Raw genomic sequence first — 23,679 nt, forward strand, 5'->3', positions numbered from 1 at the left:
CCCCAATTTAGGAAGGATCTTGAGATGCTGGAGCATGCCTAGAGAAGGGCAGCAAGGCTGGTGAAGGATCTGGAACACAAGAGCTGTGAAGAGCAGCTGAGACAGCTGGGAGTGTTTATCCTGGAGAAGAGGAGGCTCAGGGGAGACCTCATCATTGCCTGCAGGTCTCTGACAGGAGAGGGCAGCCAGGTGGTGTTGGGCTCTGCTCCCAGGGAACAGTGGCAAAACAGGAAGACACTGACTGGAGTTGCATCGGGGAGGTTTAGGCTGGACATTAGGAAGTTCTGTATAGAAAGTGTGATTGGGAATTGGGATGGGCTGCCCAGGGAGGTGGTAGACTCACTGTCCCTGGAGCTGTTTCAAACTGGATGTGGCACCTAGTGTCATGGCCAGGGTGACAGGGTGGTGTTGGGTCATAGGCTGGACTTGATCTCAAAGGTCTTTTCCAAGCTGGTTAATTCTGTGATTCTGTGATCCCAGCCTGCATGGCCCCAGTTTTAGGGGAAACCCCCCTCCAATTCCTATAAATACCCCCAAATCCTCCCAAGCCCTAAATTTTCCCCCCAAATGAAAGTAAAATCATTGGGTTTAGAGGTCTTTGTTCAATTTCTTTATTTTTATGCCAATTTCATGTTTTTGTAGGGAATAAAAATGGATGAAATAAAATCAAGCTCAAAAAAAGGAGTTATGTGTCAGCATCATGAGAGTATCTGTAGGGCTGGGTTCAGTGCAGGGAAGAGCATTTGTTGGAGGGGCTTCCACCCCAAATCTCGGTCTTTGCCCAAATCCATCACCATTTGGCTGTGGAAGACACCTGTGGGCCATAGAGAATCAGAATAATGGAACCGCTGAGGCTGGAAAAGAACTCAAAACCATCCAACATTGCTTGACGCCACAGGAGAAAAGGATTGGATGGAAGAGCTGAGACCTTAAGGGTTGAAAGTCAACAAATCCACTCTTCCCAATGAATTCCTGATGTCATTCTGAGTCCCGATAGATGTTCCTGCCCCTGCCTTCACCCAGGTGCCTACAGGGAATCTGGAGGATGTGGAGACCACCAACTCTTCTCAAAAGAGTTCACCCAGAATAGTGGTCACCAGGGCTCCACCCAACAGGGGTCACTGGGGATCATCCAACATGGATCCTCCCATGGGGGATGGAGTTGGAGCAGTGCACAAAGCTCTTCCTGCACTTGGGGCACTTGCAGGGCTTCCCTTACAGGTAGGTCCATTTGTGTGAAGTCAAGGCTGAGCTCTGATAGAAGCTCTTCCCACACTCCCCACACTCGTAGGGTGTCTCCCCGGTGTGGATGCGCCGGTGCAGGGTGAGTTCAGAGTTGTACTTGAAGCCCTTCCTGCACTCAGGGCAGCAGAAGGGCCTCTCCTCCGTGTGTGTTTGCTGATGCATGAGGAGATTTGACCTGGTCTGAAAGCCCTTCCCCACACTTGGGACACTCATAGGGCTGTTCCTCATTGTGGGTCTTCTTGTGGCCAGTCAGGCTGGATCTATGGCAGAAGCTCTTCCCACACCTGGAGCATTTGTAGGGTCATTCTCCCGAGTGGATCTTCTGGTGCTGGACCAGGACTGAGCTCAGGCTGAAGCTCTTCCCACATTTCCCACACTTGTAGGGCCGTTCCCCTGTGTGCTGGTGCATGTGGGGGATGAGCTGGGAGCTGCAGTTGAAGCTCTTCCCACATTCAAAGCACTTGTAGGGCCATTCCCCTGCGTGTACTTGGTGGTGGATGAAGAGGTGGGAGGTGTGGCTGAAGCTCTTCCCACATTCCAAGCACATGTAGGGCTTTTCCCTGGCATCAAGCTGCTCATGGACCACCAGAGTGGATTTCTGGAAGAAGCAATGGAGAGGTCTTTGCTCCTCAGAGCACCCTGGGCTGGGTTTGGAGCCCTTCCTTGTGGGGGATTCCATTGGCTTTTCCTCCCTGTTGGATTCCTGCCCCTTGGAGCCACTCCAAATGGCCTCTTCCACGAGGTTCTGCTGTGAGGATTTGTCCACCCCTGCCTGGCTGTTCTGGAGCATCTTCTTCATTGCCTCCTCCTCCTCCTCCTCCTCCATTTGGCTAAGCCTTGGGAATAAGAAGTCAGGTTTTGAGGGAAAAACAAGGAGTGAGCACATTGGCCTGAGGGTTCCTCCTGCCTGAGTCCATCTCTAGAAGTCACCAAGTATCTAGAGTCCATGAAAACCAAGACTCAGAGGAAGAAATCCCTCTCTGGGGTTTCCCCTTGTGGATGCTGCGGGTCCTGCATATATTGGAGGTCCCTCCTCTGCAGGGTCTCCCTCTGCTCCAGGTTTCCCAGGAATCCCAGGGATTCCCCCCACGTTGGGGTTCTGTGAGTGCCCCTTCTCTGGGCAGTGAGGGTCCCATGGGTCCCCCTCTCTGGGGTTGCACTAAAGGATGCCGAGAGTTTTGGGGTCTCAGGGGTCCCTCCTCCCCTGACTCTCTGCTCCGGGGTGCCGGGGGTCTCGGGGGTCCCCTCCCTCTGGGGTCCTCCCTCTGGGATCCCACGGTGTCCCCCATTCCAGGCTTATCCCTTCTCTGCTGTCCCTTCTCCAGCCTCCCCTCACTCCCGGCTGTCGGGGTCGCCCCTCTCCAGGCCCCCATTTCAGGGTCAGGGACTCCCGGGGCTCCCCTTTTTCGCCTTCCCCTTCTCAAAGCTGCTCCCCTCCTCTCGCCGGTACCGGGCGAGCGCCACGTGTCTCCGGGGACCTCCATCCCCACCCACCCGGCAGCCGCACCGGGAAACTCCAAAAAAAAACTTCCCAGGACCCCCGCAGGAAACACCCAAAAGGGATTTCCGGTCAGCTCTGGACTTCTGCAAGATCCAAACATCGCTCCGCCCGCCCCGTCCCGAAAAAAGAAACAGAAACCGCCAAAGATACTTCGGGTGAGCTCCAAATATCCCTCCCTCCTTCAAAAAAATCCTGCCGGGACCGCCCAAGATATTCGGGGCGAGGTCTCCCTCCCCGTTCACCTGCGGGATGCAGCGGGGCGATGCTCCCGGCGCGAAAGGGCTACAGAGCCCGAGAGCGATGGACGCACGTCGTGCCTCCTCCGGCCGCTGCTATTCCTGCTCCTCCTCTACCCCTCCTCTTCCTCCCGCTCCTCCTCCTCCTCCCATCACTCGTCTGCAGGAGAGGAACTCTCGGGTGAGCGGAGCGGGGACGGGACGCGGTGAAAAGGCGTGGGAGAGCGGGATAGCGGGAGGTGGGACGGGAGGAAAAGGGTTCTCGATGAGGGGCTCACAGTTAACCCCAGGACCCCCAAATCCCCTCCCTGTCCTCCCAGCCCCTCCCGGCGCTATGGGGGCCGGGCCGTGCCCCAGTGCCGGCTCAGGGGGTGCTCCAGGCTGACGTGCCCCACCTGGCAGCTGCAGGTGACTCCGCACTGGGGGCAGTTTCCAGCAACACCAGGAGCTGGTGGGTCCGGTTCCCGTTGGGGACCACGTCGGTGGCCACAACAGAGAGCTCCTGCTGGCCCTGGAACCACCTCACCTGAGTGTGGCCAGGGTAGAAATCCATGACGGAGCGGAGCAGGCGGCCAGAGCCGGGCTGGGAGCTCAAGGGCTCCAGCGAGATGGACACGGTGGGATGAGCAGAGGGTTTGGGGACCCCCCCAGTGCGAATCTGCCTCCTTCCCCCACACCCCAAGCCGTAAGGAATCGCTCCAGGGAACGAGTGCTGCAGGACAGAGACCCATTCTTTCCCTCCCCTCTCGCCCCCTTTCTCATTCCCCAGATCTAAACACCCCTTCCAACACAATTTGGATATCCCAGTCCCGTGCCCCAGTCTTTGGGGATCCCAGCCCCTTCTTTTCCCCCATTCTTTTGCCCTTTCTGTACCATCCCACCAATCCCAAATCCCCTCCCCCATGCTTGGGTTTGGGGGATCCAGGCTTCTCCCGCTCAGTCTGTGGGTCACATTTCCCCTTGCCCTCAATTCAGGCAGGTCCTAGCAGCTTCTTCCTGGGAGGAATCCCTGAGTTTTGGGACTTTTGGAGTGCAGTTTTGGAGTGTGACAGCTCTCTCTGGCTTTCCCCTCCCTCTTGTGGCCCCTCAGCTGCCCCTGACACCCTGGGGGTGCTGGGATTTCCCTCCTGGGGACAAGGACGTTCATCCCCTTCCAGGAGCCCAATGCCCGGCTGGGGCTCCAGGTCAGGGGGTCCTTGAGCAACTGCCCCAGAACCTCCCCCAGGGTCTCCCAGCGCAGCCGGAGCCTCTCGGCCTGGGGCCCCCAAAGGCCTCAGCAAGCCCCAAGTGCCTCCCAGGAACCCTCAACTCCCTCAAACCCAGCATCCCCCACATTCCCTGCAAGTTCTCCCCATGGTACCAGCCATGGCCATGTCCCCACCATGTTTCCATCCCTGTCATTGACCCCACATCTTCATCCATGCCTGTGTTCCCCCATGTCCCATGGTAAAAAGATGAGAGTTGCTGTAGCACATAAGAGGAGAAATAGCATACGTTTAACCCATGGTCTGCCAAGGAGCCACCAAACCGTGTCCCATTCCCATCCTTTTCCTTTCCACGTTTGGATTGGTGCATGAGCTGCTTTCTTATTTCCTTTGTTATCCAATTTACCACTTTTCGGTTGTCGTGTATTTGCCAACAGCATTTTGAGTTATTTAATTTTCCAGAAACTCCTCCTCTTTCTGCTAACAGATGATGTGATCCCATCCCCTGGTGAAATGTTGTGTTCCTCATTTTGGTGGATTGGTCAGCAGGAAGGTCAGGAGCTCGAGCTGTCTGGTTGGTTATTATTTCGAGGACAGCTTGTAATCTAATGATGCCATTGAAACGATAAACGGGTTCTGTGGCTCCTGATATGAATTGGTTCGGGTTCCCAGGGGCTGGTCTGTGGTGTTGTAGGATTTGTTCTGCTGGGCATTCATCTTTTCCCTGGTTTTGGGTGCTCCTTCCGGACAGGGCTGCATCAATTGACTGCTTTTCTCTAATTAAGTCATCACATACTTGGATTCCCAACTGATTTCTCTGAAGTTGTAGTAGCACAAACACCCCAGTGCCCTAATACACCCTATATAGAATAGAGAGTGACAGCTCATGTTGGAGTGGACAGAAGGATGATTCCTGCCTGCTCATTTTAGTGAAGTTTTCACAACATTCTCGATTTGCTGTTTCCCTTTGCAGCTGAACCCATTTCTGTTTCAGAGTCAGATATCCTCACCACGGGCTCTGACTTGAGCTGTGGAAATTCCATCTGTGCAAGCAGGCAGAGCTTGGGGTGAGGGGCAGAGGGAATCAGCCCAATTCCTTCTCCAGGCAAGAGTCCCAGGTATGCTGCCCAGTCTTTGCCCTGCAGTGTTAATTTGCATTTCCAAAGCTCCTTTCCCGTTTGCCTAGAATGAGACTTCTCTTCCAGGGAAGCCATTCTGTGAGTCACAAGTGCCTCCCCTAAAAGCTTTTTTTTTTGTAGCAATACAATATTACTTTTTATCAGTTTAAGGGTTACCTTTAAAGCTCTTCTAGTTTTTAAAAATGAAGCCGAAAGTTGAATATCGAAGAACCCATACCAAAATTTTGCCATCACAACAGCCATACACACACATACACAAAAAAATCCAAAGCAATAAAGATTTTTTTTTTTTTTCTTCTTCTCCTACGACTAAAAACTGGCTCTCACACCCCCGGCCCAACACTCCTAATCTAACTGGCAATTTAAAAAAATTATAATCGTGTAATCTTGTCATTGGAGCTGCAAGAAGAACCAAAATTCTTCAACAATATTTTTAGTTTTAGAGAATCAAGGCATTAATTGACTCTTACCAGAATCTGCAACAGAAATAATTTCATCCACACATAGCCCAGGTGTGCAGAGAAAATCATTCCACAACAGGTGAGTTTTACTGAATTTATCCTTTTTACCATCCAAAACCCATTCAAATTGTTAATTGTTCATTGCTTCACATTTGCCGAGTTCTTATTCAGCATTTCATTTCCTATTGGACCTGGATGTCTTCCCCTCTGGTGTTAATTAGGTGCACACTCCCGGATTTCCTTCTCAGCCTTTTCCAGACCAGGTGTCTCCAGCTCTGCCGGGGGCAGTGTCTGGGGTAGCTGTTGGTGGCGGTTTGCTGCTGGGCATTGATGTTTTCTGCTGGTTATTACTCTGTGGGTATCTTTGGGGCTATTCCCAGTCTGTTGAGATGTTAAACTTATTCAGGTTGAGTGGTGTAACATCCCTTAAAAGTAAAAAATCGTAATTCCTTTCCCCAAGGCAAAGACAAACCAGGCTTAAGAAGAGTAATAATATTTTTAAAAAATTTAAAGAATACTTTAAAAAAATTTAAAGAATACTATATGGTAAATTTTGCAACAATCCAGTCCCAGGCAGCCCAGTGTGTGAGTGTACCTGAGCCCCAGAATGGAATTGTGCCCTTGTGTTCCCCAGCAGCTGTGGCGAGTGCAGGCCCAGAGAGCACTGAAGCTGCAGCAGTGCCAGCAAGGCTTGGCCCCAGTGGCTGGAGATGCCAGAGGAGGGTGGGCAGGCAGAGGATTTCAGCAGAGGATCTGTGGGCAGGCCCAGGGGCTGGGCCCGCTGTGGAGCCCTGGCTGCTGCTGCATTGCCTTCAGGGCAGGCTCAGTGGGGCCTCCCATGCTCCTGCTGCAGGCAGGAAGTGCAAATCTCCGGGGCTTCAGAGCCCTGGAGCCGAGGCTGAGGGGTCCCCTGTGTTCAGCTGTGCTGGTGGCTGTTTCTGGCCTCAGGGCCACTTGGCATGGGCCACAGCACTTGGCCACCAGTGGTGCTGCTTTGCACTCCTTAGGCAGGAGCCGATGTCCTGGGTGGGTGTTGGGAACAGCAAAGTCCCAAGGTGGGTGTGTCTCCTCAATCTCTCCCAGCCTGGGTCTGGAGCTCTGTCCCTTGAATGCTGTCCTGGGTTCCTCACCAGCTGCTGTCCAGGCTGTTCAAACAGGAGGCTGGGTTAAACTCTTGCCCTGTCCTCAGTTCTAAATCCTCCTGTGCCATTGAACAAGTTTCTTACTGTAATATCTGAGCCCGGCTCATCCATTTAGAGGCTCTTTTGGTTGTCAGAGCTTTAACTTGATGCCAGACTTGAACTATAGGAGACCCTCCTGTTGTCATCAGTTTTCAGGCCTCAGTTCCCATGAAAGCTGTGTCTGCACAATTCTGCAGACATTGAGGTCACTCTAGCCACTGGGTTAAACATTTTAGCAGAAGAATTCCTTTGGCATGGCCCTGTTTAGCATTCACTTACATTTTATTTTCGCTGTCCAGTTGGGCCACGGAAGGAACCTCAGTTTACCTGTTTTTTAGCACTTGAAAATTCTTCTTTTCTTCTGCTGTCCATCCTTCAGGTTTCTTGACTGGCAGGATAGGAGTGTTGTAGGGAGAGATCCCTGACTCCAAAAGCCCTGCCTTTAGCAGGCCTCAATACCAGGCTGTGAGCCCTTCCTTCCCTCCCTTGGAAAAGGGAATTGTTAAAGTAATTCAATACGTTTTCCAAGATTAATTTGCATTCACACATTTGCCATAAAATACCCTCTGAGAAATTATAATCACAATTAGGAGCAAGCAAAAATTGATGCTTTTTTAACCCGTACACCACATGTACTAAGAGTGGTTGAAGAAAACACACCTGCTCCTTTTTCCCACTTACCCCCTGAACAATCAAATAACTTCCTTTCAATTTCCCCCCCTTACATCTGAGATTCAGAGTTGGTTGAGAGGCCCCTGTGTCCATCAGGAAAGGCCTCCTCTCAATGCAGACCCACCCTGAATGTGCTCAAGGGCTCCAGCGTGGTGGGGCCTTGGTGTGATGGGAGCTGTGACAGCCCTGCCAGTCCACGTCCCTATCAAGGGTTGGACTTGCTCGTCCTGAGGGTGCTGCTGTCTCTGCTTGCAGTGTCCTTGTGCCCTGCAGCTGGAGCCCTGATTCCTTGCCAGGGGCAGTTTGGGTGGGCTCTCCCCTGTCGAGGAGGGCAATGCCTCTGCCAGGTGCTTGTGGCCAAGTTCGTCCCCTGGGTGCTGGGGCCCCCTTGGGCCCAGGGGTTGGTCCCTCAGGGGCTGTAGGAGCTCTGCCCTGGCCTTTGCCTTCAGCTTGGCCTTTTTCTGCTCCCTTCTTGCATTCCCCTGCTGTGCCTTTGTGCCCAAGTGCTGCAGGGCCTTCTTGTGCCACTCCTGCAGCCCCCCTCAGTGCCTGTGGGTGCTCATCCTCTGACAGCTGCTGAGATTTCTGAAAAATCATTTCTTCTCCAGCGACCCAAACAATATCTCAATCCTTCCCTTATAATCTGCCTTTCCCAGATGTTCCTTTGTCCTCCTCCCTGTGCTCAGGGTCCCCTCCCCAGCCCGTATCCCAGAGCCGGTCCCTGTCCTGCCGCAGTGTCCAAAGGTGCCCCCCCGGCGGGCAGGGCCGGCAGCTCCACGGGGCCGGGCACGGCCGGGGCGTCCCGCAGCCTCCTGGGGGCCGGGGGCCACTGCCGGCCCTGCCCGGGGCTGGTGGGGTCAGGCAGTGCCCGGTGCTGAGCCCCGGCTGCCCCACAGCCCCGGCCCAGCCCCGCAGCTCCCCACAGGCCCCCAGCCTGTGCTCCCAGTCCCGCATCTCTGCACCCAGTGCTGCCTCTGCCCACCACAGAGAAACCCCCTGAAATCCTGACCTCCTTGTTTTCCTGCCCTGGTAACCGGGCATAGAATGGATCTGGAGCAGGTGGCAAGTTTTGAGGATAAGACCCCTGAGAAACATCCCAGTCCTCAGTATTTTTCTCTTCCTCTTTTCCATCATCCTTTTTCATTGATTCCTCCTGCTGCTTCTTGCCTTAACCATATTACTGCACATTCCCCTTCACCCAATTCCTTCCCAGCACTCCAACACCATCCATTCCCTGTTGTCCAATTCCCTTATTGCCCCCCTGTATGTCCATGTCCTTAATTACCCCTGGGAGAAAGTGCAAACTTCCTCAACATTATCCCCGTTTGTATAAAATAGGATATTCATGGTTCTTTTAAATCTTTGTTCTTCTTCACAAAGTTCAGGAATTTAGCAGGACCTTGGCTGAGCAGGAGTCCATGTCAAATAATTATATTTTCTGAAACTGATGGTTTCTCCTGTCACTTCCTTATCTACAAGTCCCTTCCTCTATCTCAAAGGAGATTCACACTATTCTTTTGTAGACACGTTCATCTCATTCTTTTCAACACAATGGGAAAAGGGGGAGAAGCCACAAAAGGGTGTTTAGGACACTAAAAGTGCAAGGGACAGGGGTGGGTCAGCCCTAAACTGAGCCGGAGGGAAGCTGGGATTTAGAGGGGATGATAGACAAAGGATTGGAGAGGTGGATAACGGGAGGGGGGACAGCAGGAAAGGGGTTCCCGTGGTGGTCCCTTTTTGTCCCCATCACTCGATCCCTGGAGCAATTCCCCAGGGCTGTGGGTGGGGATGGATCCACACTGGGGGGTTCCCCAAACCCCTTGTCCATCCTTGGGGAGCTCCTTGGGCTGGTTCCCCCCACCCAGCAGCCGGTGATGCTTTATTAGCTGTGGGACAGAGGGAGGTGGGAAAGGGGGATCTGGGTTGGTCACGGAGGAGGAGGGCAGGGGGAGACGAGGAAGAGGAGCAGAAGGAGAAGCACAAGTTTCCATTGTGCTGGTGACTAGGGAGGGGGAGCTCACCCCACATGTATCAGGGAGTCCTCCAGAGGGATTCTTCTAAGGGAAGTGTTTGGAGTTGGCGGATTCCAGAATCTTTGTGGTCCCTGGGAGGGTTTGGTTTATTGGAGGGATATTTGGATCTTGCAGGACCCCAAAGCTGATCTCCCTTTTGGGGCTATTTATGGGTCCTCATGGCAATCACCAGATACTCGTGGGGGGAGGACATCAGTCTTGGGGAATCCCCCAGAAAAGCAGTGGAGGGGAACCTCAAGACCCCTGCAGTAGGAAAAGGTGAGAGGGGTGGTTCCAGAGTTGGGTGAGACCCAGCAGTTTGAGGGGGGGAGGGAAGGGCCTGGAGTTTTGGGACCTCTTGGATCTGTGGAATCCTGGAGCAGAGAATCAGGGGAGAACAGACCCCTGGGACCCTCAAAATTCCCTGTGTCATCTGCTAGCAAGACCCCAGAGAGGGACTCCCGTCAGCTCAAGGAAGAGAAACCACCAAACCCCAGACTGGAGAGACAAAAGGGGCTGATCTCCTATTAGGGTTATTTTGTGAGCTGATTCTTGGTGCTTCGCAGATTTTTTTAAACTCAAAACCCCTGGAGACTTCCAGTGATGGTTCTCTGCAGGAGGAACCCTCATCCCAAGGCTCTCACTGCTTGTTTTTTCCCCAAACCAGGATTTGTCATTCCCAAGCCTTTGGTGGATGGAAAAGGAAAAGCCTCAGAGATCCCACACAAGCAGTGGCTGCAAACCCAGACCAGGGAGCTGCAGGGAGGAAAGAGCCCCCCTGAGCCAGGAAGGCAGCTGGAAATCCAGCCGGAGCTCAGAGCCGGTGGAGAAGAAGCCTCATGGCGGGGAGAAGCCACACAAGTGCTTGGAATGTGGGAAGGGTTTCAAGTACAGCTCCCATCTGAGGGAGCACCAGAAGATCCACACTGGGGAAAAGCCCTACAAGTGTGGGGAGTGTGGGAAGGGCTTCAGCAAGAGCTGCAACCTCATCAGCCACAGCAAGATCCACACTGGGGAACGGCCCCACACCTGCCTGGAATGTGGGAAGAGCTTCAGGCGGAGCTCCAGCCTGAGGGAACACCAGATGTTGCACACTGGGGAGAAGCCCTTCGAGTGTCCTGAGTGTGGGAAGAGGTTTCTGAGGCCATCCCGTCTCCTTCTGCATCAGCGCATTCACACAGAGGAGAGGCCCTTCCACTGCCCCGACTGCGGGAAGGGCTTCAAGCACAACTCCACCCTCCTGAACTGGCGCCTCCACACAGGGGAGAGGCCCTACGAGTGTGGGGAGTGCGGGAAGAGCTTTGTGCGCTGCTCCAGCTCCATCCCCCATGGAGCATCCACATTGGATGATCCCCAGTGAGCCCTGCTGGGCAGAGCCTTGGTGATTCATGGTCCTCATGATCCCTCTTGGGTATGGGAAAGGTGCTGGAGAGATTTCTTTCCCACCTCCTTGTCCTGGTGTGATTTGGCTGATAATAAATTCACTCCCTGTGCCCAGACTGGGTCTGTTGTGCCCGTGCTGGTGTTCAGGGTGGAATCTCTCCCGTTCCTTCTCAGTTCCTGGGCCTTTGCTTGTATTTCCTCTCCATGTGCAGCTGCAGAGGGCAGGGATGGAACAGTTTTGGTGTCCACTCACATCGAGGCAGAACCAGCTCAGCCCTGGGAGTTCTAAAGGGCTTGTGGGGCTCCCCCCCGCTGGAGGAGGGTGTCCCCCCTTCTGCAGCCCCAGCCCTCAGGCAGCGCTCAGCCAAGCAGAGAACACCCTCACCTGGGGCCTCATTTTTGGACACACCTGAGCCTCTGGACATCTTCATCCCCATTCTGGGGTGCATCTGAGTTCTTGGATATCGGGGACCCCATTTTTTGGGATGTATTGGGTTTGTATGGACTGGTTGTGGTAGTGGGGTGGGCTCTGAGAGAAGCTGCTGGAACTGTCCTCAGTGTCCAGCAGAGCCAAACCCTGGTGGTTCCAAAGACGGAGGTGCTGGAGGTAGAGATCCCCCCACAGCCCCTGGAGCAGCCCCTGGTGCAGGGGGATGCCTGAGAGGAGGCTGTGACCCCATGGGAGCCCTGTGGCCAGAGTGGCTCCCGCTGGAGCTGCCTGTCCTGGCAGGACTGACCCTGTGGTAGAGTGACCCCCGGGGTTGCAGCAGGGTGAGGGGGCTGCTGCCCATGGGATGGATTCACATCAGAGCCGGGCACTGCTGGGGGTTTGGGTTTCTCTGGGAGTTTTTGTCCTATTTGTCACCCAGAAAGACGCTGGGAGCAGCAGGGGGTGACAGCCACGGGTGACTGAGATGACAAAGGGCTGGCTGCTGGCTCTGGCACAGCCCTGAAATCGTTTGGGGGAGGGCAGGGGTGCAGGGCTCGGGTAATTTGGGGTGCCGGCCGTTTTGCTTCTGGATTTTCCTGCTCCTGCCCGCTGCTCCTGGGGCACAGAGAGGAGCCTGAGCATGTCCCCTCAAAACCTCCCTGGGATTCACCCCAGAGCCCTCAGCCCTCCTTGTGCCCGTCCCCGCGGCCTCTTGTCCGTCCCAGTGGCTCCCGTGGCTCTCCCAGTCCATTCCCAGTCAATTCCCAGTCTCTCCCAGTGCCCTCCGCGTGTCCGTCTCAGCCGTGCTTGGTGTTGCCGCCCCTCAGCCAATCATAGCGCGGCTCTCTGATGACTCATCAATTGCCAGGCAGACTTAGAGCCTCCAGTGCCCCGCTCTGGACTCGCCCTCCCAGAGGCGCACGCCATTCCCTGTTCCACCATTCCCAGTTACTCCCAGTGCCGCCCCGGGTCCTCCCAGTGTCCACAAACTCCCTCCCAGTCCCTCTCATCTCATTCCCAGTACAATACCAGTCCATTCCCAGACCTTCTCATTTCATTCCGACACCTTCACCCTCGCTCTCTGCTCCGCAGGTCTCGCAGTGCTCCGCTGTTCTCACAGTGTTCTCCCAGTCCCTCTCAGTGTCACCCCAGCCCTCCCCTCTCTCTCCCAGTTCCCCCCAGCTGATCCCAGTGTGATCCCTCTCTCTCCCAGGGCCCCCCACCGTGTCCATCTCGCTGGTGCCCTCGAGCTCCTAGCCCGGCCCCGGCCACCTGCTCTACTCTGTGATGGATTTCTACCCTGCCCACATCCAGCTGAGGTGGTTCCAGGGCCAGCAGGAGCTCTCTGTGGCGGCCACCGACGTGGTCCCCAATGGGGACTGGACCTACCAGCTCCTGGTGCTGCTGGAAACCCCCCCCCCAGTGCAGGGTCACCTGCAGCTGCCAGGTGGAGCACCTCAGCCTGGAGCACCCCCTGAGCCGGCACTGGGGCATGGCCCAGCCCCCACGTCAGTGGGGGAGGCACTGGGGGGACTGGGAGGGGCATTGGGGTGTGCTGGGAGTAACTGGGAGGGAGTTGGAGAGAGCCTGGTTTACATTGGGAGAGGGCTCAGAGGTGTGGAAGGGCTGAGAGGGGGTTTGGAGGATGCCGGGAAGGGTGAGATGGGGCTGGGGGGGTCCTGGTGGACACTGGGAGGTGGTTTGGGGTGCTAGGTGTGTCCTCAGTGTCCAGCAGAGGACTGGGAGGGATGTGAGTGAGCTTGGAGGGGCTGGAAGGAGATTGGGGATGGAAAAGCAGAGGTTGGGATGAGGTTGTTTATGCTGGGAAGAGACTGGGAAGGGTCTTGGTGGGGCTGGGAAGGGACTGGGAGAGGATTCAGGGATCCTGGGACATAAGGGAACAATTGTGAGTGTGCTTGAAGGGGCTTGGGGTGTCAGCGAGAGGTTGTGGGGGTCCTGACCCCTGCAGACCCCCCAGAGATGCTGCCAGACGCCCCCCACAGCAAGATCCTGATGGGGATCGGGGGCTCTGTGTTGGGCATTGTCTTCCTGCTGCTGGGGCTCAGCTTCTACCTGTGCAAGAAGGTGAGAGGGGGTCCCGAGGGTCATGTTCCCCCTCCCCACAGGGAGGGGCTGCGGCCACCGGCAGCTCAGGAGCTTGTGGGCAGAGAAAAGGGGGTGACACCAGGCTCGGGGGCCCCAGGGGGAGCACACACGCTCTGGGGGAGGGGGGACACAACCCTCAGGATCCCCCATGACCTTCCTGTGCAGGTAGAAGCCGAGCCCCAACAGCAGGAAAACGAAGCCCAACACGGAGCTCCCGATCCCCATCAGCATCTTGGGGGAGCTTTCGGTGGCTGCTCATGGGCTGGATCCCGGGAACGGTGGCAGCCCTGAAGGCTCCAGGACAGAATGTGACAGGCTGGGATGGACTGGGGCAGACTGGGACACCAGGATATACCAGGGCCAGGACACCGTGGGACCAGATTTGGGGCACCAGGGATCATAGTGGGATATATTGGGACCACACTGCGGACATGCTACTGCGGACATGCTGAGGGCAGCTGGGTGCTGTTGGGATATAGTGGGCGTGATCGAGATCATACTGGGACTGGAATCATACTGGGGATGACTGGAACCATAGTAGTGGTGAAAAGGCACAATTAGAAAAATGCAGGAGGCAGTTGGGGTCCTATTGGGAGCAGCTGGCCCATGCTGGAGTCATACTGGGATCATACTGGGACCGACAGGGTCATACTTGGAGTGACTGACATTGTACTGGGAGTGTCTGGAACCATAGTAGTGGTGAAAAAGCACAATTGGAAAAATGCAGGAGGCAACTGGGATCACACTGGGGGTAACTTGTTGCAGTGAGGGAAGCACAGTGACACCTCAATGTGAGAATCAGCAAGCTTCGTTTATTGATTAGAGCATCAGACATTTAAGCACAACATGTAATAAGCTCATGCATATTCTGTAAGCTAAGCAGTCTATTGGTTATTCTTACTTCTTCATTCTTTACAACTTACATCTCCCTTTTCTCATGTTCTGCTTTTGGCTACATCATCTTGTTATCAGACTACAGCTATACCCAAGGCCACTGGGGCCTTGCAGGTGCAGGGCTTCAGATTAGCTGGGCCAGTACTTTTCCAATTCTCAGCTATCCAGAGCATGTCTATGTGACCTTTGTCATGTAACCAATTCCCAACAGTAACTGGCCTATGCTGGGGTAATAGCAGGACTGACAGGGTCATACTTGGAGTGACCGAAAAATACTGGGAGTATCTGAGTGTGACTGGGATCATACTGGGGCTGACTGGACTCATACTGGGATCATGATTGGAGTAACTGGGACCATGATGTGGGCAAATGACATTCTAGGAGTGACTGGGACTGACTGGGTTCATACTGGAAGTGACTGGGGCCGTACTGGACTCCTACTGGGACATACTGAGATTGGAAGGAACCACACAGGGCCTGACTGGGAGAAACTGGGATCATGTTGGGGGCAACTGGGATCTTACTGGGAGTGACTGGGAACATTAAAGCTTGAATGAAGTTTCTATCCTGTGACATTCCTGGGGAGCAGCAGCAGCTCCACGCCCCCAGCCTGGGGGTTCGGAGTGGGGGGAACTGCTGGCAGCACCTTCGGGACACAGCTGAGGGCTGGGGGGCTCCTCCCCCGACTTCATTTTCTCTCCCCAGTTCAAATCATCCCCTCCTATTCAAATCCCCTCAATTTACATTTTCTCCCCACAACAAAAGTTTCCTCTCCCCAGTTCAACTTTTCTCCCTAATTTTTCTCCCCTCCCCAGCCCTGGCTCCTCTCAGCAGGACCCGGCTTGGACCTTCTGGAAACAGGAGCGGAAAGAGTTAAAAATTCATCATTATTTTCTTGGTTTCTGGAGGATTTTCCTGTGGCTTTCCTGCAGAAAGCCCTTCCTTTCCGGGTGATGGCTGAGGGATCCCCTCAGGCCCCACCCCCTTTCTAGTCCCTTTTCCAGCTCTTTTCCTCAGCTGACCTAAACCTGCAGATTTTGGGGGTGGGAGGGGTCGCTCTGCTCGGGAGTCTCGGAGGTGCCCCCAGGGAGGCCCCGAGGCCCCAGCGCAGTTCCCTCCAGCCCCCTAGAGCATTTGGAATCTCCAACTCTCAGCCAGCGCTGTCCATGGGATTCAGCCCCCCCTGCAGGGTTTTCCCCCAGGCCGGCTTTATTTCCAGAGGGTTCTGTGGTTTCCCTTCGAGCCAGGGCCTGACGGCACTGGAGCAGCCACGGGTGCTTGGGCAGGAAGGGCTGTGGGACAGCACCTCCCCACAAACCTCCGGGGGGGGACAAGGGTTGGGGGTGGAAATAAAGAATAAACACAGCATTACAGAAGAAGAAAAAAAGTTAAACTTATCTGATATTAAAAAAAAAAAAATTGTGAAAAATAAAAAGTAACGGCAGAGCTTTTTGTGCTGGGACTTTGGGTTTCTTGTCCAAGTTTCAAGCCGGTTCTGACCAGAAACCTGTGGCTGAGTGAGACATTGCTGCTGAAGGGCCTCATATTGCCAAAACTAAAGTGTCGAGTATCAAGTAACACCTTGAGATTACGGAAGTCCCAGCGCCCGCTTTGGATTCCCTCATTTCAAGGTGGCAGCTCAGCTCCATATGGGGTCGGTCCCTGCCCTGTCCAGCGGGGTCCCTCCCCACCCGTGCGGTCCCTCCCGGGCTCGGCCCTGAGGCGCGGGGCAGCCGCGCTCCAGCCCCGGTTCGTGCTGGGCAGGAGCGGCACAAAGAGCGGGGCAGGGGCTCAAGACCGTCCGGAGGAAGTGGAGGAAGAAGAAGGGGCGGGGGCCGCCTGCGGTGTCCGATCCCCGGGGACCGGCGGCGGGCGGGGCCCTTCGATGCCAATTTCCTGTCACAGCCCCGCTCTGGGTCTTGTGATTGATGCCTTGGGGCGGATTCCAGTGAAAGGGCTCAAAAGGACTGGTTTGTATAAAACCAGAAATGTTTATAAAAGGCACGAGCCTTGCCGAGCTTTGCAGCCCAGGAAATCTCATTTGCGGGAGTTTTGCTCTCTCTTCATGATGTGGTTTGAACACAGCAGAGAGCAGAGCCAGGAAACCTCATCGCCCATTTGTGCAGGCGGTTGTTGAGCAGCGACAGCAGCTCCCGCACCCCCACAGGCTCCCGCATCCCCCACCAGGCTCCAGCATCCCCCACAGGTTCCCGCATCCCCCACCTGGCTCCCACATCCCCACCTGAGCATCTCTCCCGGCCCCCAGGTCGGAGTTTGGTGGCTTCTTTCTGACAGATCCGCCGCGAAGCCGAGCCGCAGTCCTGAGGAAGTCCGGAGGAGTCCTGTTGCCGCTGATCGCCCCATAATTTCCAGGTCGCTCCCTGGGGTCCACCTGAAACCTGCAGGTGCAGGAGGGAGCCCGGGTCACCCCTGTCCCTCGGGGACAGTGGGGTGCCCTCCTTGGTCCCCAGCGCTGCCCCCGGTGCTCACCGGTGCCGGTCCAGGCGGGAGCCGTTGAGCCACGCCCAGCCCGTCCCAGCCGCGGGCACTGAGCCCGACCCAGAGGCAGCGCAGGGTTTCTGCAGAGTTTCATTCAGGAGTTCCGGCAGGAGAGGAAGAAGGGGTGACACTGGCGGGCCATGGATGGTCACCCCAAAATGGCCGGCAAGGTCACCGCTTCTCCATCCCCTGTCCCAGGAGCTCCCAAATGTAGCCCTGGAGAAATCCGGGCTCAGCCTCTCGATCAGGCTCTGGGAGCCCGTGGCCGGGACGGGCTGGACGGCTCCCGCCTGGACCGGCACCGGTGAGCACTGGGGGCAGCGCGGGGGGCCGGGAGTGGTCGACAGACCCCGGGCGCGATCCGGGCTCCCTCCTGGAGCCGCAGGTCCCAGATGGACCTCAGGGAGAGACCTGGCAATTGTGGGATTATCAAGAGCAGCAGAATCATCCCTCAGGACTGCAGCTTGGAATTGCAGTCGATCTGCTAGAGACAAGCCACCAAACTCTGACCTGGGCGCCGGGAGAGATGCCCAGGCGGGATGCGGGAGCCTGTGGGGGATGCGGGAGTCATCGGGGGGCGGATGACAGGGAGGCGGCCCCGCGACGCTGCCGGGCTTGATCCGGTCCGGCCCCTGGAGCTCCCGCCGCACCCCTTTATAAATCCCACTTCCCCCCGCACTTTTCCCGCACTGCCGCGATGGGCTTCCCCTGCCCCAAAACAGCCCAGAGGCACCTGACCCCGGGGCGTCCCTGCAACTGGGTCCCTCCTATCTTGAAAAAAACAGAACAAAGTTTTAAAAACCCTACAAATGGCCCCAAAAAGCAAAGCAGCCCCCGGGAAGATGCTCATGGGGGTTTCAACGGACGGGCTGCAGCCAGGGGAGAGGCAGAGCACACACTTCACAGGTGGGCATCTGTCATGCTCGGAGGCTGTTGGCCTTTGTAGTTCAGGCAGGTAAATTGAATCCAAATTGTCAGCGGTTTCCACCACCTGCTCTTTCTCCTCTTTATTTCTTGACGGATTTTACACCGTTCCCTTTCACTCCACAGAGCGAAAAAGGAAAATCCCTGGCTGCCCCATTGCCTTCCCCATCTGCCTTCCACATGTCCAGCCCTATGCTTTCTCCTCTCCCCTTGACATTGCACCGGATTCTCCCTCCTCCTCCCCGTAACAGTTCAGGGGGAGGAGATTTCTCCCTCTGGCTCCACGCCTCTCCTTGTGTCCCATTTTTCCCAGCTGCCTGCCCGTGCAGCTGGACCCGCGTGGGGCTGGTTAATGTTGGAGCGAATTATTGCAGCGATTATTGGGATGGGCTGGGTGTGGCCGGATGTCCGGTGCCACAAAAATCGCTCTGTCACTGCCCTCCTGAGGCTGGGCAGGGAACAGAACACAAGGAGAGGCTCCAGGGTCAGGGTAAGGACAGGGAGAGGTCACTCATGGGCACAACACATCTGACTTGGGGAAATTAATTGAATTTATTATTGTTGGGGATAAGGTGTTTTTGTTGTTTGTATGTTTGGGTTTTTCCGGCCAGGCAATTTCTTATCCCATCTTCTACTTGAAAGATCAAACAGTGAGGTGGGAGAGACAATAGGGGCAAAAAAACCACGAAATGGTCCCGCACTCTCACATACCACGGGAATGGCTCAGCCAGAGAATGGAGAGTTTGGAAGTCTTGGCTGGGTAGTGACTTTTCTGTCTGGGGGGAAATTTTTCTCAGGGATTACACAGAAATACCTCGAGAGGTATCGCGGCGCACTCCGAGACTGGGGGATGGGAGCTGATCTCCGGCGCTTTCGGCGCGGCCGGGGATTGCAGAGAGAGCGAGCGGTCACGCCTGGTGCGGAGAGCAGGCGCCCGTTTCCCGGGGCGGGGCTCCGCTGTCGCCTTGCTGCCCTCTTGTCGCCGTCCCTGCGGCTGTCGGGGCTGGTACCGAGATCCCGCGCTGCCCGATGGGACCCGCCTGACTTGGCTGCCCGCCGCCCGCTGCCGGGGTGGGTCGGTGCTCCCCGAAGGAGCGGTGTCCTCGTCCGGTCACGATTGTAACTTCACCAAAGGGGAAATCTTGGCTCGATGGGGGGAAAGGGCTGGGATTAGGAATTGTTGGTCTGGGGTGCTGTTGCTGGTCTTGTTTGTCCGTGTTGTTATTTATATATATATATATATATATATATATATATATATATATGTATGTATGTATGTATGTATGTATATTCTAGTAAAGAACTATTATTTCTTTTCCCATATCTGTGCCTGAAAGCCCCATAATTTCAAAGGTATAATATTTTGGAGGGAGGGGATCATTTTTCCATTCCAGGAAGGTTGCTGCCTTCCTTGGCAGACACCTCTCTTTAAAACCAGGACAATTGCCAAGCAAATCACAGCAGAAGGAAAAGTAAAACAAACCCACCTTCCCCTCACCTCTGCCTGCTTCCCGGGCTTTGCTTTCTCCCAGATTCCCTTCATTCTCCCCACCCAGAGGCGCAGGGGCTGGGGGTCCCAGCCTGATCATGTCACAGCCTCCCCTCAGGGACAGGAATCCTCATCCTGCTCCAGCCTGGGGTCCCTCTCACAGGACACAGTTCCTCGGGAACGGGCTGCTCCAGTGGGGATCCCCCACGGGCTCACAGGTCCCCCAGGAGCCACTTCCATGGCTCTGCAGGGGTTTCCCAGGGGCTCAGGGGAAGATCTGAGAGAGGCCAAAGAGAGAGGCTCAGGGTCACTCTCAGTCATCCCCTGCTCTGGGCTGGGCTCCTGCGGGGCTGCAGGTGGTCCCTGCTCCATCCCAGCCTCAGCTTCCAGCGCCTCCAGCTCCTGGTGGTCCAGGGCAGCAGCGGTTCCTCGGCCTCCTGCCCGGGCCAGGACATTCTGGGGTGTGCAAATCTCAGCATTTCTTGGAAGAGCAGCACACTGCAAGGGCCAGGGCACTTTATCCCATGTACCCAATCTGCACCTCACCCAGCTGATTCTCCCATCACTCCTCGTCCTTGAGCGCAGCCTAGTGAGAATGGAGGGGAGGAACAATCCTGGGCTGTCCCTCACCTTCTCCCTCGGGGCTGCCCCAGGGCTCAGCCCCACATCGCTTTGATTTCCCCCAAAAAGGGAAAACCGCCCCAGACCCCTTCAGCTGAGCAGAGGATGGGACAGGGTTTAGCAGAAAACGACAAAAACTGTTTTTCCCGAGTCTGAGAAGAAACAACCAAACAGAACTGATGTGGGGCCCCCAGCAGCGCCTCTCTGCCATCCCAGATGAAGCCCTCGCTGGCTGCTCCAGGCTCAAGGGCAGACCAGGAGCTGTGGGAAGAGGCCCCGGCTCGGGGCGCAGCCCCTGGGGCAGCCCCACGGCCCCCACGGCAGCTCCAAGGCTCCTTCAGCCGTGATGGAACGTGGCAGGGGAAGGGACGGGGCTGCCGGAGTCATGGGAACACGAGAGACACCGGGGCGCTTCTCAAGCATTTAATGCAAAAGATAAAATCATAAGAGAGGCAAAAACAACAGCAACAGCGTCACCATAGCACATGGCCACGAGAACATGTCCCATTGGAGTGCTGTGATGCTGTCCCAATGCCAGGCACCCACCAAAGCCGTTCTCTCACTGCCCTCCACAGCCGGACAGAGGAGACAAAATTTAACCAGAGGTTCAGGGGTTGAGCTAAGGACCAGGAGAGATCCTTTATCAAACACCATCACGGGCAAAACAGGCTCAAAACTGGAGATATGAATTAAATTTATTGCTAACAAACTCAGAGAAGGACTGTGAAAAGTAAAGGAAAACCCTTAAATCCAGCTTCCCCCACGCCTCCCTCCTTCCAGCTGCACCTCCTACTCTGACAGTCCAGGGAGACAGGGAATGGGGCCATGCTCAGTTCATCCCCTGAGGCTTCTCCCTCTGCTCAGGGACAGGAATCATTTTGCTGCTCAGTACTGGAGTCTCTCCCATGGGAAAGTTCTCCAGGAACTTCTCCAGCCTGAGTCCACCTCCAGCTGCTGCAGTGTGGGTCACTGTGCCCCAGGGTCAGTCCTTCCAGGACAGGCTGCTCCAGCGGGGCCCCTCTGGCCACGGGGTCGCAGCCTCCTCTCAGGCATCCCTGTGTTCAAGCGCGGCTCCTCCAGGGGCTACAGCGGGATCTCTGCATCCCCATGGATCTGCAGGGGCCATCAGTCTGCAATTCCCACTATCAGTCTGCATCCCAATGGATGTTTCTGCCCGTACATTCATCCAGGTGCCCATGAGGAGACAGGAAAATGTGGAGCACCCCCAGCCAGGACCACGGATCACTAAGGCTCTGCCCAACAGGGGCCACTGGGGATCTCCAAAGTGGATCCTCCCTTGGGGGATGGAGCTGGAGCAGCACACAAAGTTCTTTCTGAAATTGGGGCACTCACAGGGCTTCCCTTAGTGACGCCTCTGTTGGTGTTGCGTCAAGTGAGAGCTCTGTGAGAAGCTCTTCCCACACTCCCCACACTTGTAGGGCCTCTTCCCAGAGTGGATGCACCGGTGGATGGTGAGGGTGGAGTTTTGCTTGAAGCCCTTCCCACAGTCAGGGCAGCGGAAGGGCCTCTCCGCTGTGTGAATCCGCTGATGTTGGAGGAGGTGGACACGGAGCCGAAACCTCTTTCCACACTCGGGACACTCATAGGGTCTCTCCCCGCTGTGGATGCGCTGGTGGCGGCTGAGGTAGGATGTGAGCTTGAACCTCTTCCCACAGTCGTCACACTTGTAGGGCCGTTCCCCAGAGTGCAGGCACTGGTGGCTGATGAGGTTGGAGTAATCACTGAAGCTCTTCAAACATTTTCTACACGTGTAGGGCCGTTCCCCTGTGTGAATGATCTGGTGGCGAATCAGACAAGAGCTATTGCTGAAGCTCTTCTCACATTCCAAGCATTTATAGGACCTTTCTCCAGCATGGAGCTTCTGGTGTCTCTGCAGGCTGGAGGTGTGGCTGAAGCCCTTCCCACATTCCAAACACTCATAAGGTCGTTCTCCAGTGTGAATGCTCTGGTGGTGCATCAGGGAGCACCTCTCACTGAAGCTTTTCCCACACTCCAAGCACTCATAGGGGTATTCCCCAGTGTGGATCCTCTGGTGTTTGGTCAGACTGGAGCTCCAGCTGAAGCCCTGCCCACACTCCAAGCACTCACAGGGCTTTTCCCCACTGTGGATCACCTGGTGCCGATTCAGGTGGGAGGTCCAACTGAAGCTCTTCCCACACTCCTCACACTTGTAGGGCCATTTCCCCGTGTGGATCACCTGGTGTTCCTTCAGATAGGAATTGTAGCTGAAACCCTTCCCACATTCCAAGCACTTGTGCGGCTTCTCCCTGCCATGAGGCTTCTCCACCAGCTCTGAGCTCTGGCTGGATCTCCAGACACCTTCCTGGCTCAGGGCGGCTCTTTCCTCCTCACAGCTCCCTGGGCTGGGTTTGCGGCCCCTCCTTGTGCGGGATCTCTGGGGCTTTTCCTCCTCCTCCATCCAGCCACACCCTGGGAATGACAAATCCTGGTTTGGGGGAAAAAACAAGGGGTGAGTGCCTTAGGATGGGGGTTCCTCCTGACCAAGTCCATCTCAGGAAGTCACTGGGTGCTTTGTGTTCAAGAAGAAGTCTTCAAACTATCAAGACTCAGCCCAAAAATCCCTCCCAGGAGTTCTCCCTCTGTGATCTTCACACTTTGGTGTTTCGTGGGTCCCCCTTCCTGGGCTGATGGGGGTCCCGCGGCTCCTGCTGTCCACCCTCTCCAGGATCTCGCTTAGGGATGATCTGACCATCCCACAGCCCCCTGCCCACCACCGGCAGCAACCACCTGCGCCCCTTTCCTCCCAAAAACCCCCAGCCGGTCGTGGACCCCCATGATCCACCCGACGGGCATTTGCGGTTTACCTTTGGAGTCCTCCTCTAAATATCCGTCCCCCAAAAAAGCCCGCCATAAACCCCCCGATACATCTGGGGCGAGCTCCCCCTCCCAGCTCACCTGCGGGATGGGGAGGGAGAGGGAGAGGGAGAGGGAGAGGGAGAGGGAGAGGGAGAGGGAGAGGGAGAGGGAGAGGGAGAGGGAGAGGGAGAGGAAGCGCTCCCGGGGCCTGGAGGGCTGCAGACTCAGCGGGGAGCATGCCTCGAACTTCTTTTTCCTCCTCTTCCTGCTCCTCCTCTCCCTCTCTCTCTCCTCTTCCTCCGTCTCTCCTCCCGCTCGTCCTCCTTTTGCTAATCACGCCTCCTTCTCCTCTTCCTCTAATCCCGGCCCTTCTCCCACTCCTTTCTCTTCCCACCTCCTTTTCCTCCATCTCTTCTCGTGCTCCCCCAGGGCCCAGCGCCCGCGCTTTGTCCTCCTGTCTGCTTCCACCTGCAAGAAGGTGAGGGGGGGTCCCGGGGGTCGTGTCCCCCATTCCCCAGAGCGTGTGCGCTCCCTCCAGGGCCCCCCAGCCCGGTGTCACCCCCTTTTTTCTGCCCACAGATCTCCTGAGCCGCCGGCGGCCGCAGCCCCTCCCCGTGGCCTCGGGCCCAGCCGGGACCCTCCACTCCGTCCCCGTTCCGATTTTGGGGGGTTCGTGTGTCCCCCCAGCCCCGCTGTCACTCTGTCCCCACCCGGCTGCTCCCAGTGTTCCCAATAAATCTTCCCAGTTAAACCCAGTCCAGTTTATGGGGGGCACTGGGGAGGGACTTGGGGGTCCTCGCGGGGGGCTCGAGATTGGGGGGGGGAGCAGAACGGACCCCGGGA

General features: G+C 56.1%; 1 protein-coding gene, 1 long non-coding RNA gene and 1 pseudogene across 2 annotated transcripts; 2 read left to right on the forward strand and 1 right to left on the reverse strand.

Moving 5' to 3' along the window:
* Positions 1-595: 595 nt before the first annotated feature.
* The window catches only part of LOC132340443 (zinc finger protein 850-like), a 35,856-nt pseudogene continuing 12,772 nt past the window's right edge, over positions 596-23,679 (reverse strand).
* LOC132340594 (gastrula zinc finger protein XlCGF49.1-like) lies at positions 2,801-11,201 on the forward strand. The gene is made up of 4 exons (XM_059871669.1): positions 2,801-2,901; positions 5,182-5,305; positions 5,764-5,866; positions 10,320-11,201. The coding sequence occupies exon 4, from the start codon at positions 10,347-10,349 to the stop codon at positions 11,010-11,012; it is 666 nt and encodes a 221-aa protein (XP_059727652.1). The 5' UTR covers positions 2,801-2,901; positions 5,182-5,305; positions 5,764-5,866; positions 10,320-10,346; the 3' UTR covers positions 11,013-11,201.
* On the forward strand, positions 17,302-19,211 carry LOC132340642 (uncharacterized). The gene is made up of 2 exons (XR_009489959.1): positions 17,302-18,378; positions 18,686-19,211. It is a non-coding gene; the product is annotated as an uncharacterized LOC132340642 (long non-coding RNA).

Source organism: Haemorhous mexicanus, chromosome 32, assembly GCF_027477595.1.
Source record: "Haemorhous mexicanus isolate bHaeMex1 chromosome 32, bHaeMex1.pri, whole genome shotgun sequence".
Taxonomy (NCBI): domain Eukaryota; kingdom Metazoa; phylum Chordata; class Aves; order Passeriformes; family Fringillidae; genus Haemorhous; species Haemorhous mexicanus.

What these genes read in the sequence shown, in the direction of transcription:
- LOC132340594 (XM_059871669.1), top strand. Translation starts at nt 10,347, where the DNA reads ATGGAAAAGGAAAAGCCTCAGAGATCCCACACAAGCAGTGGCTGCAAA.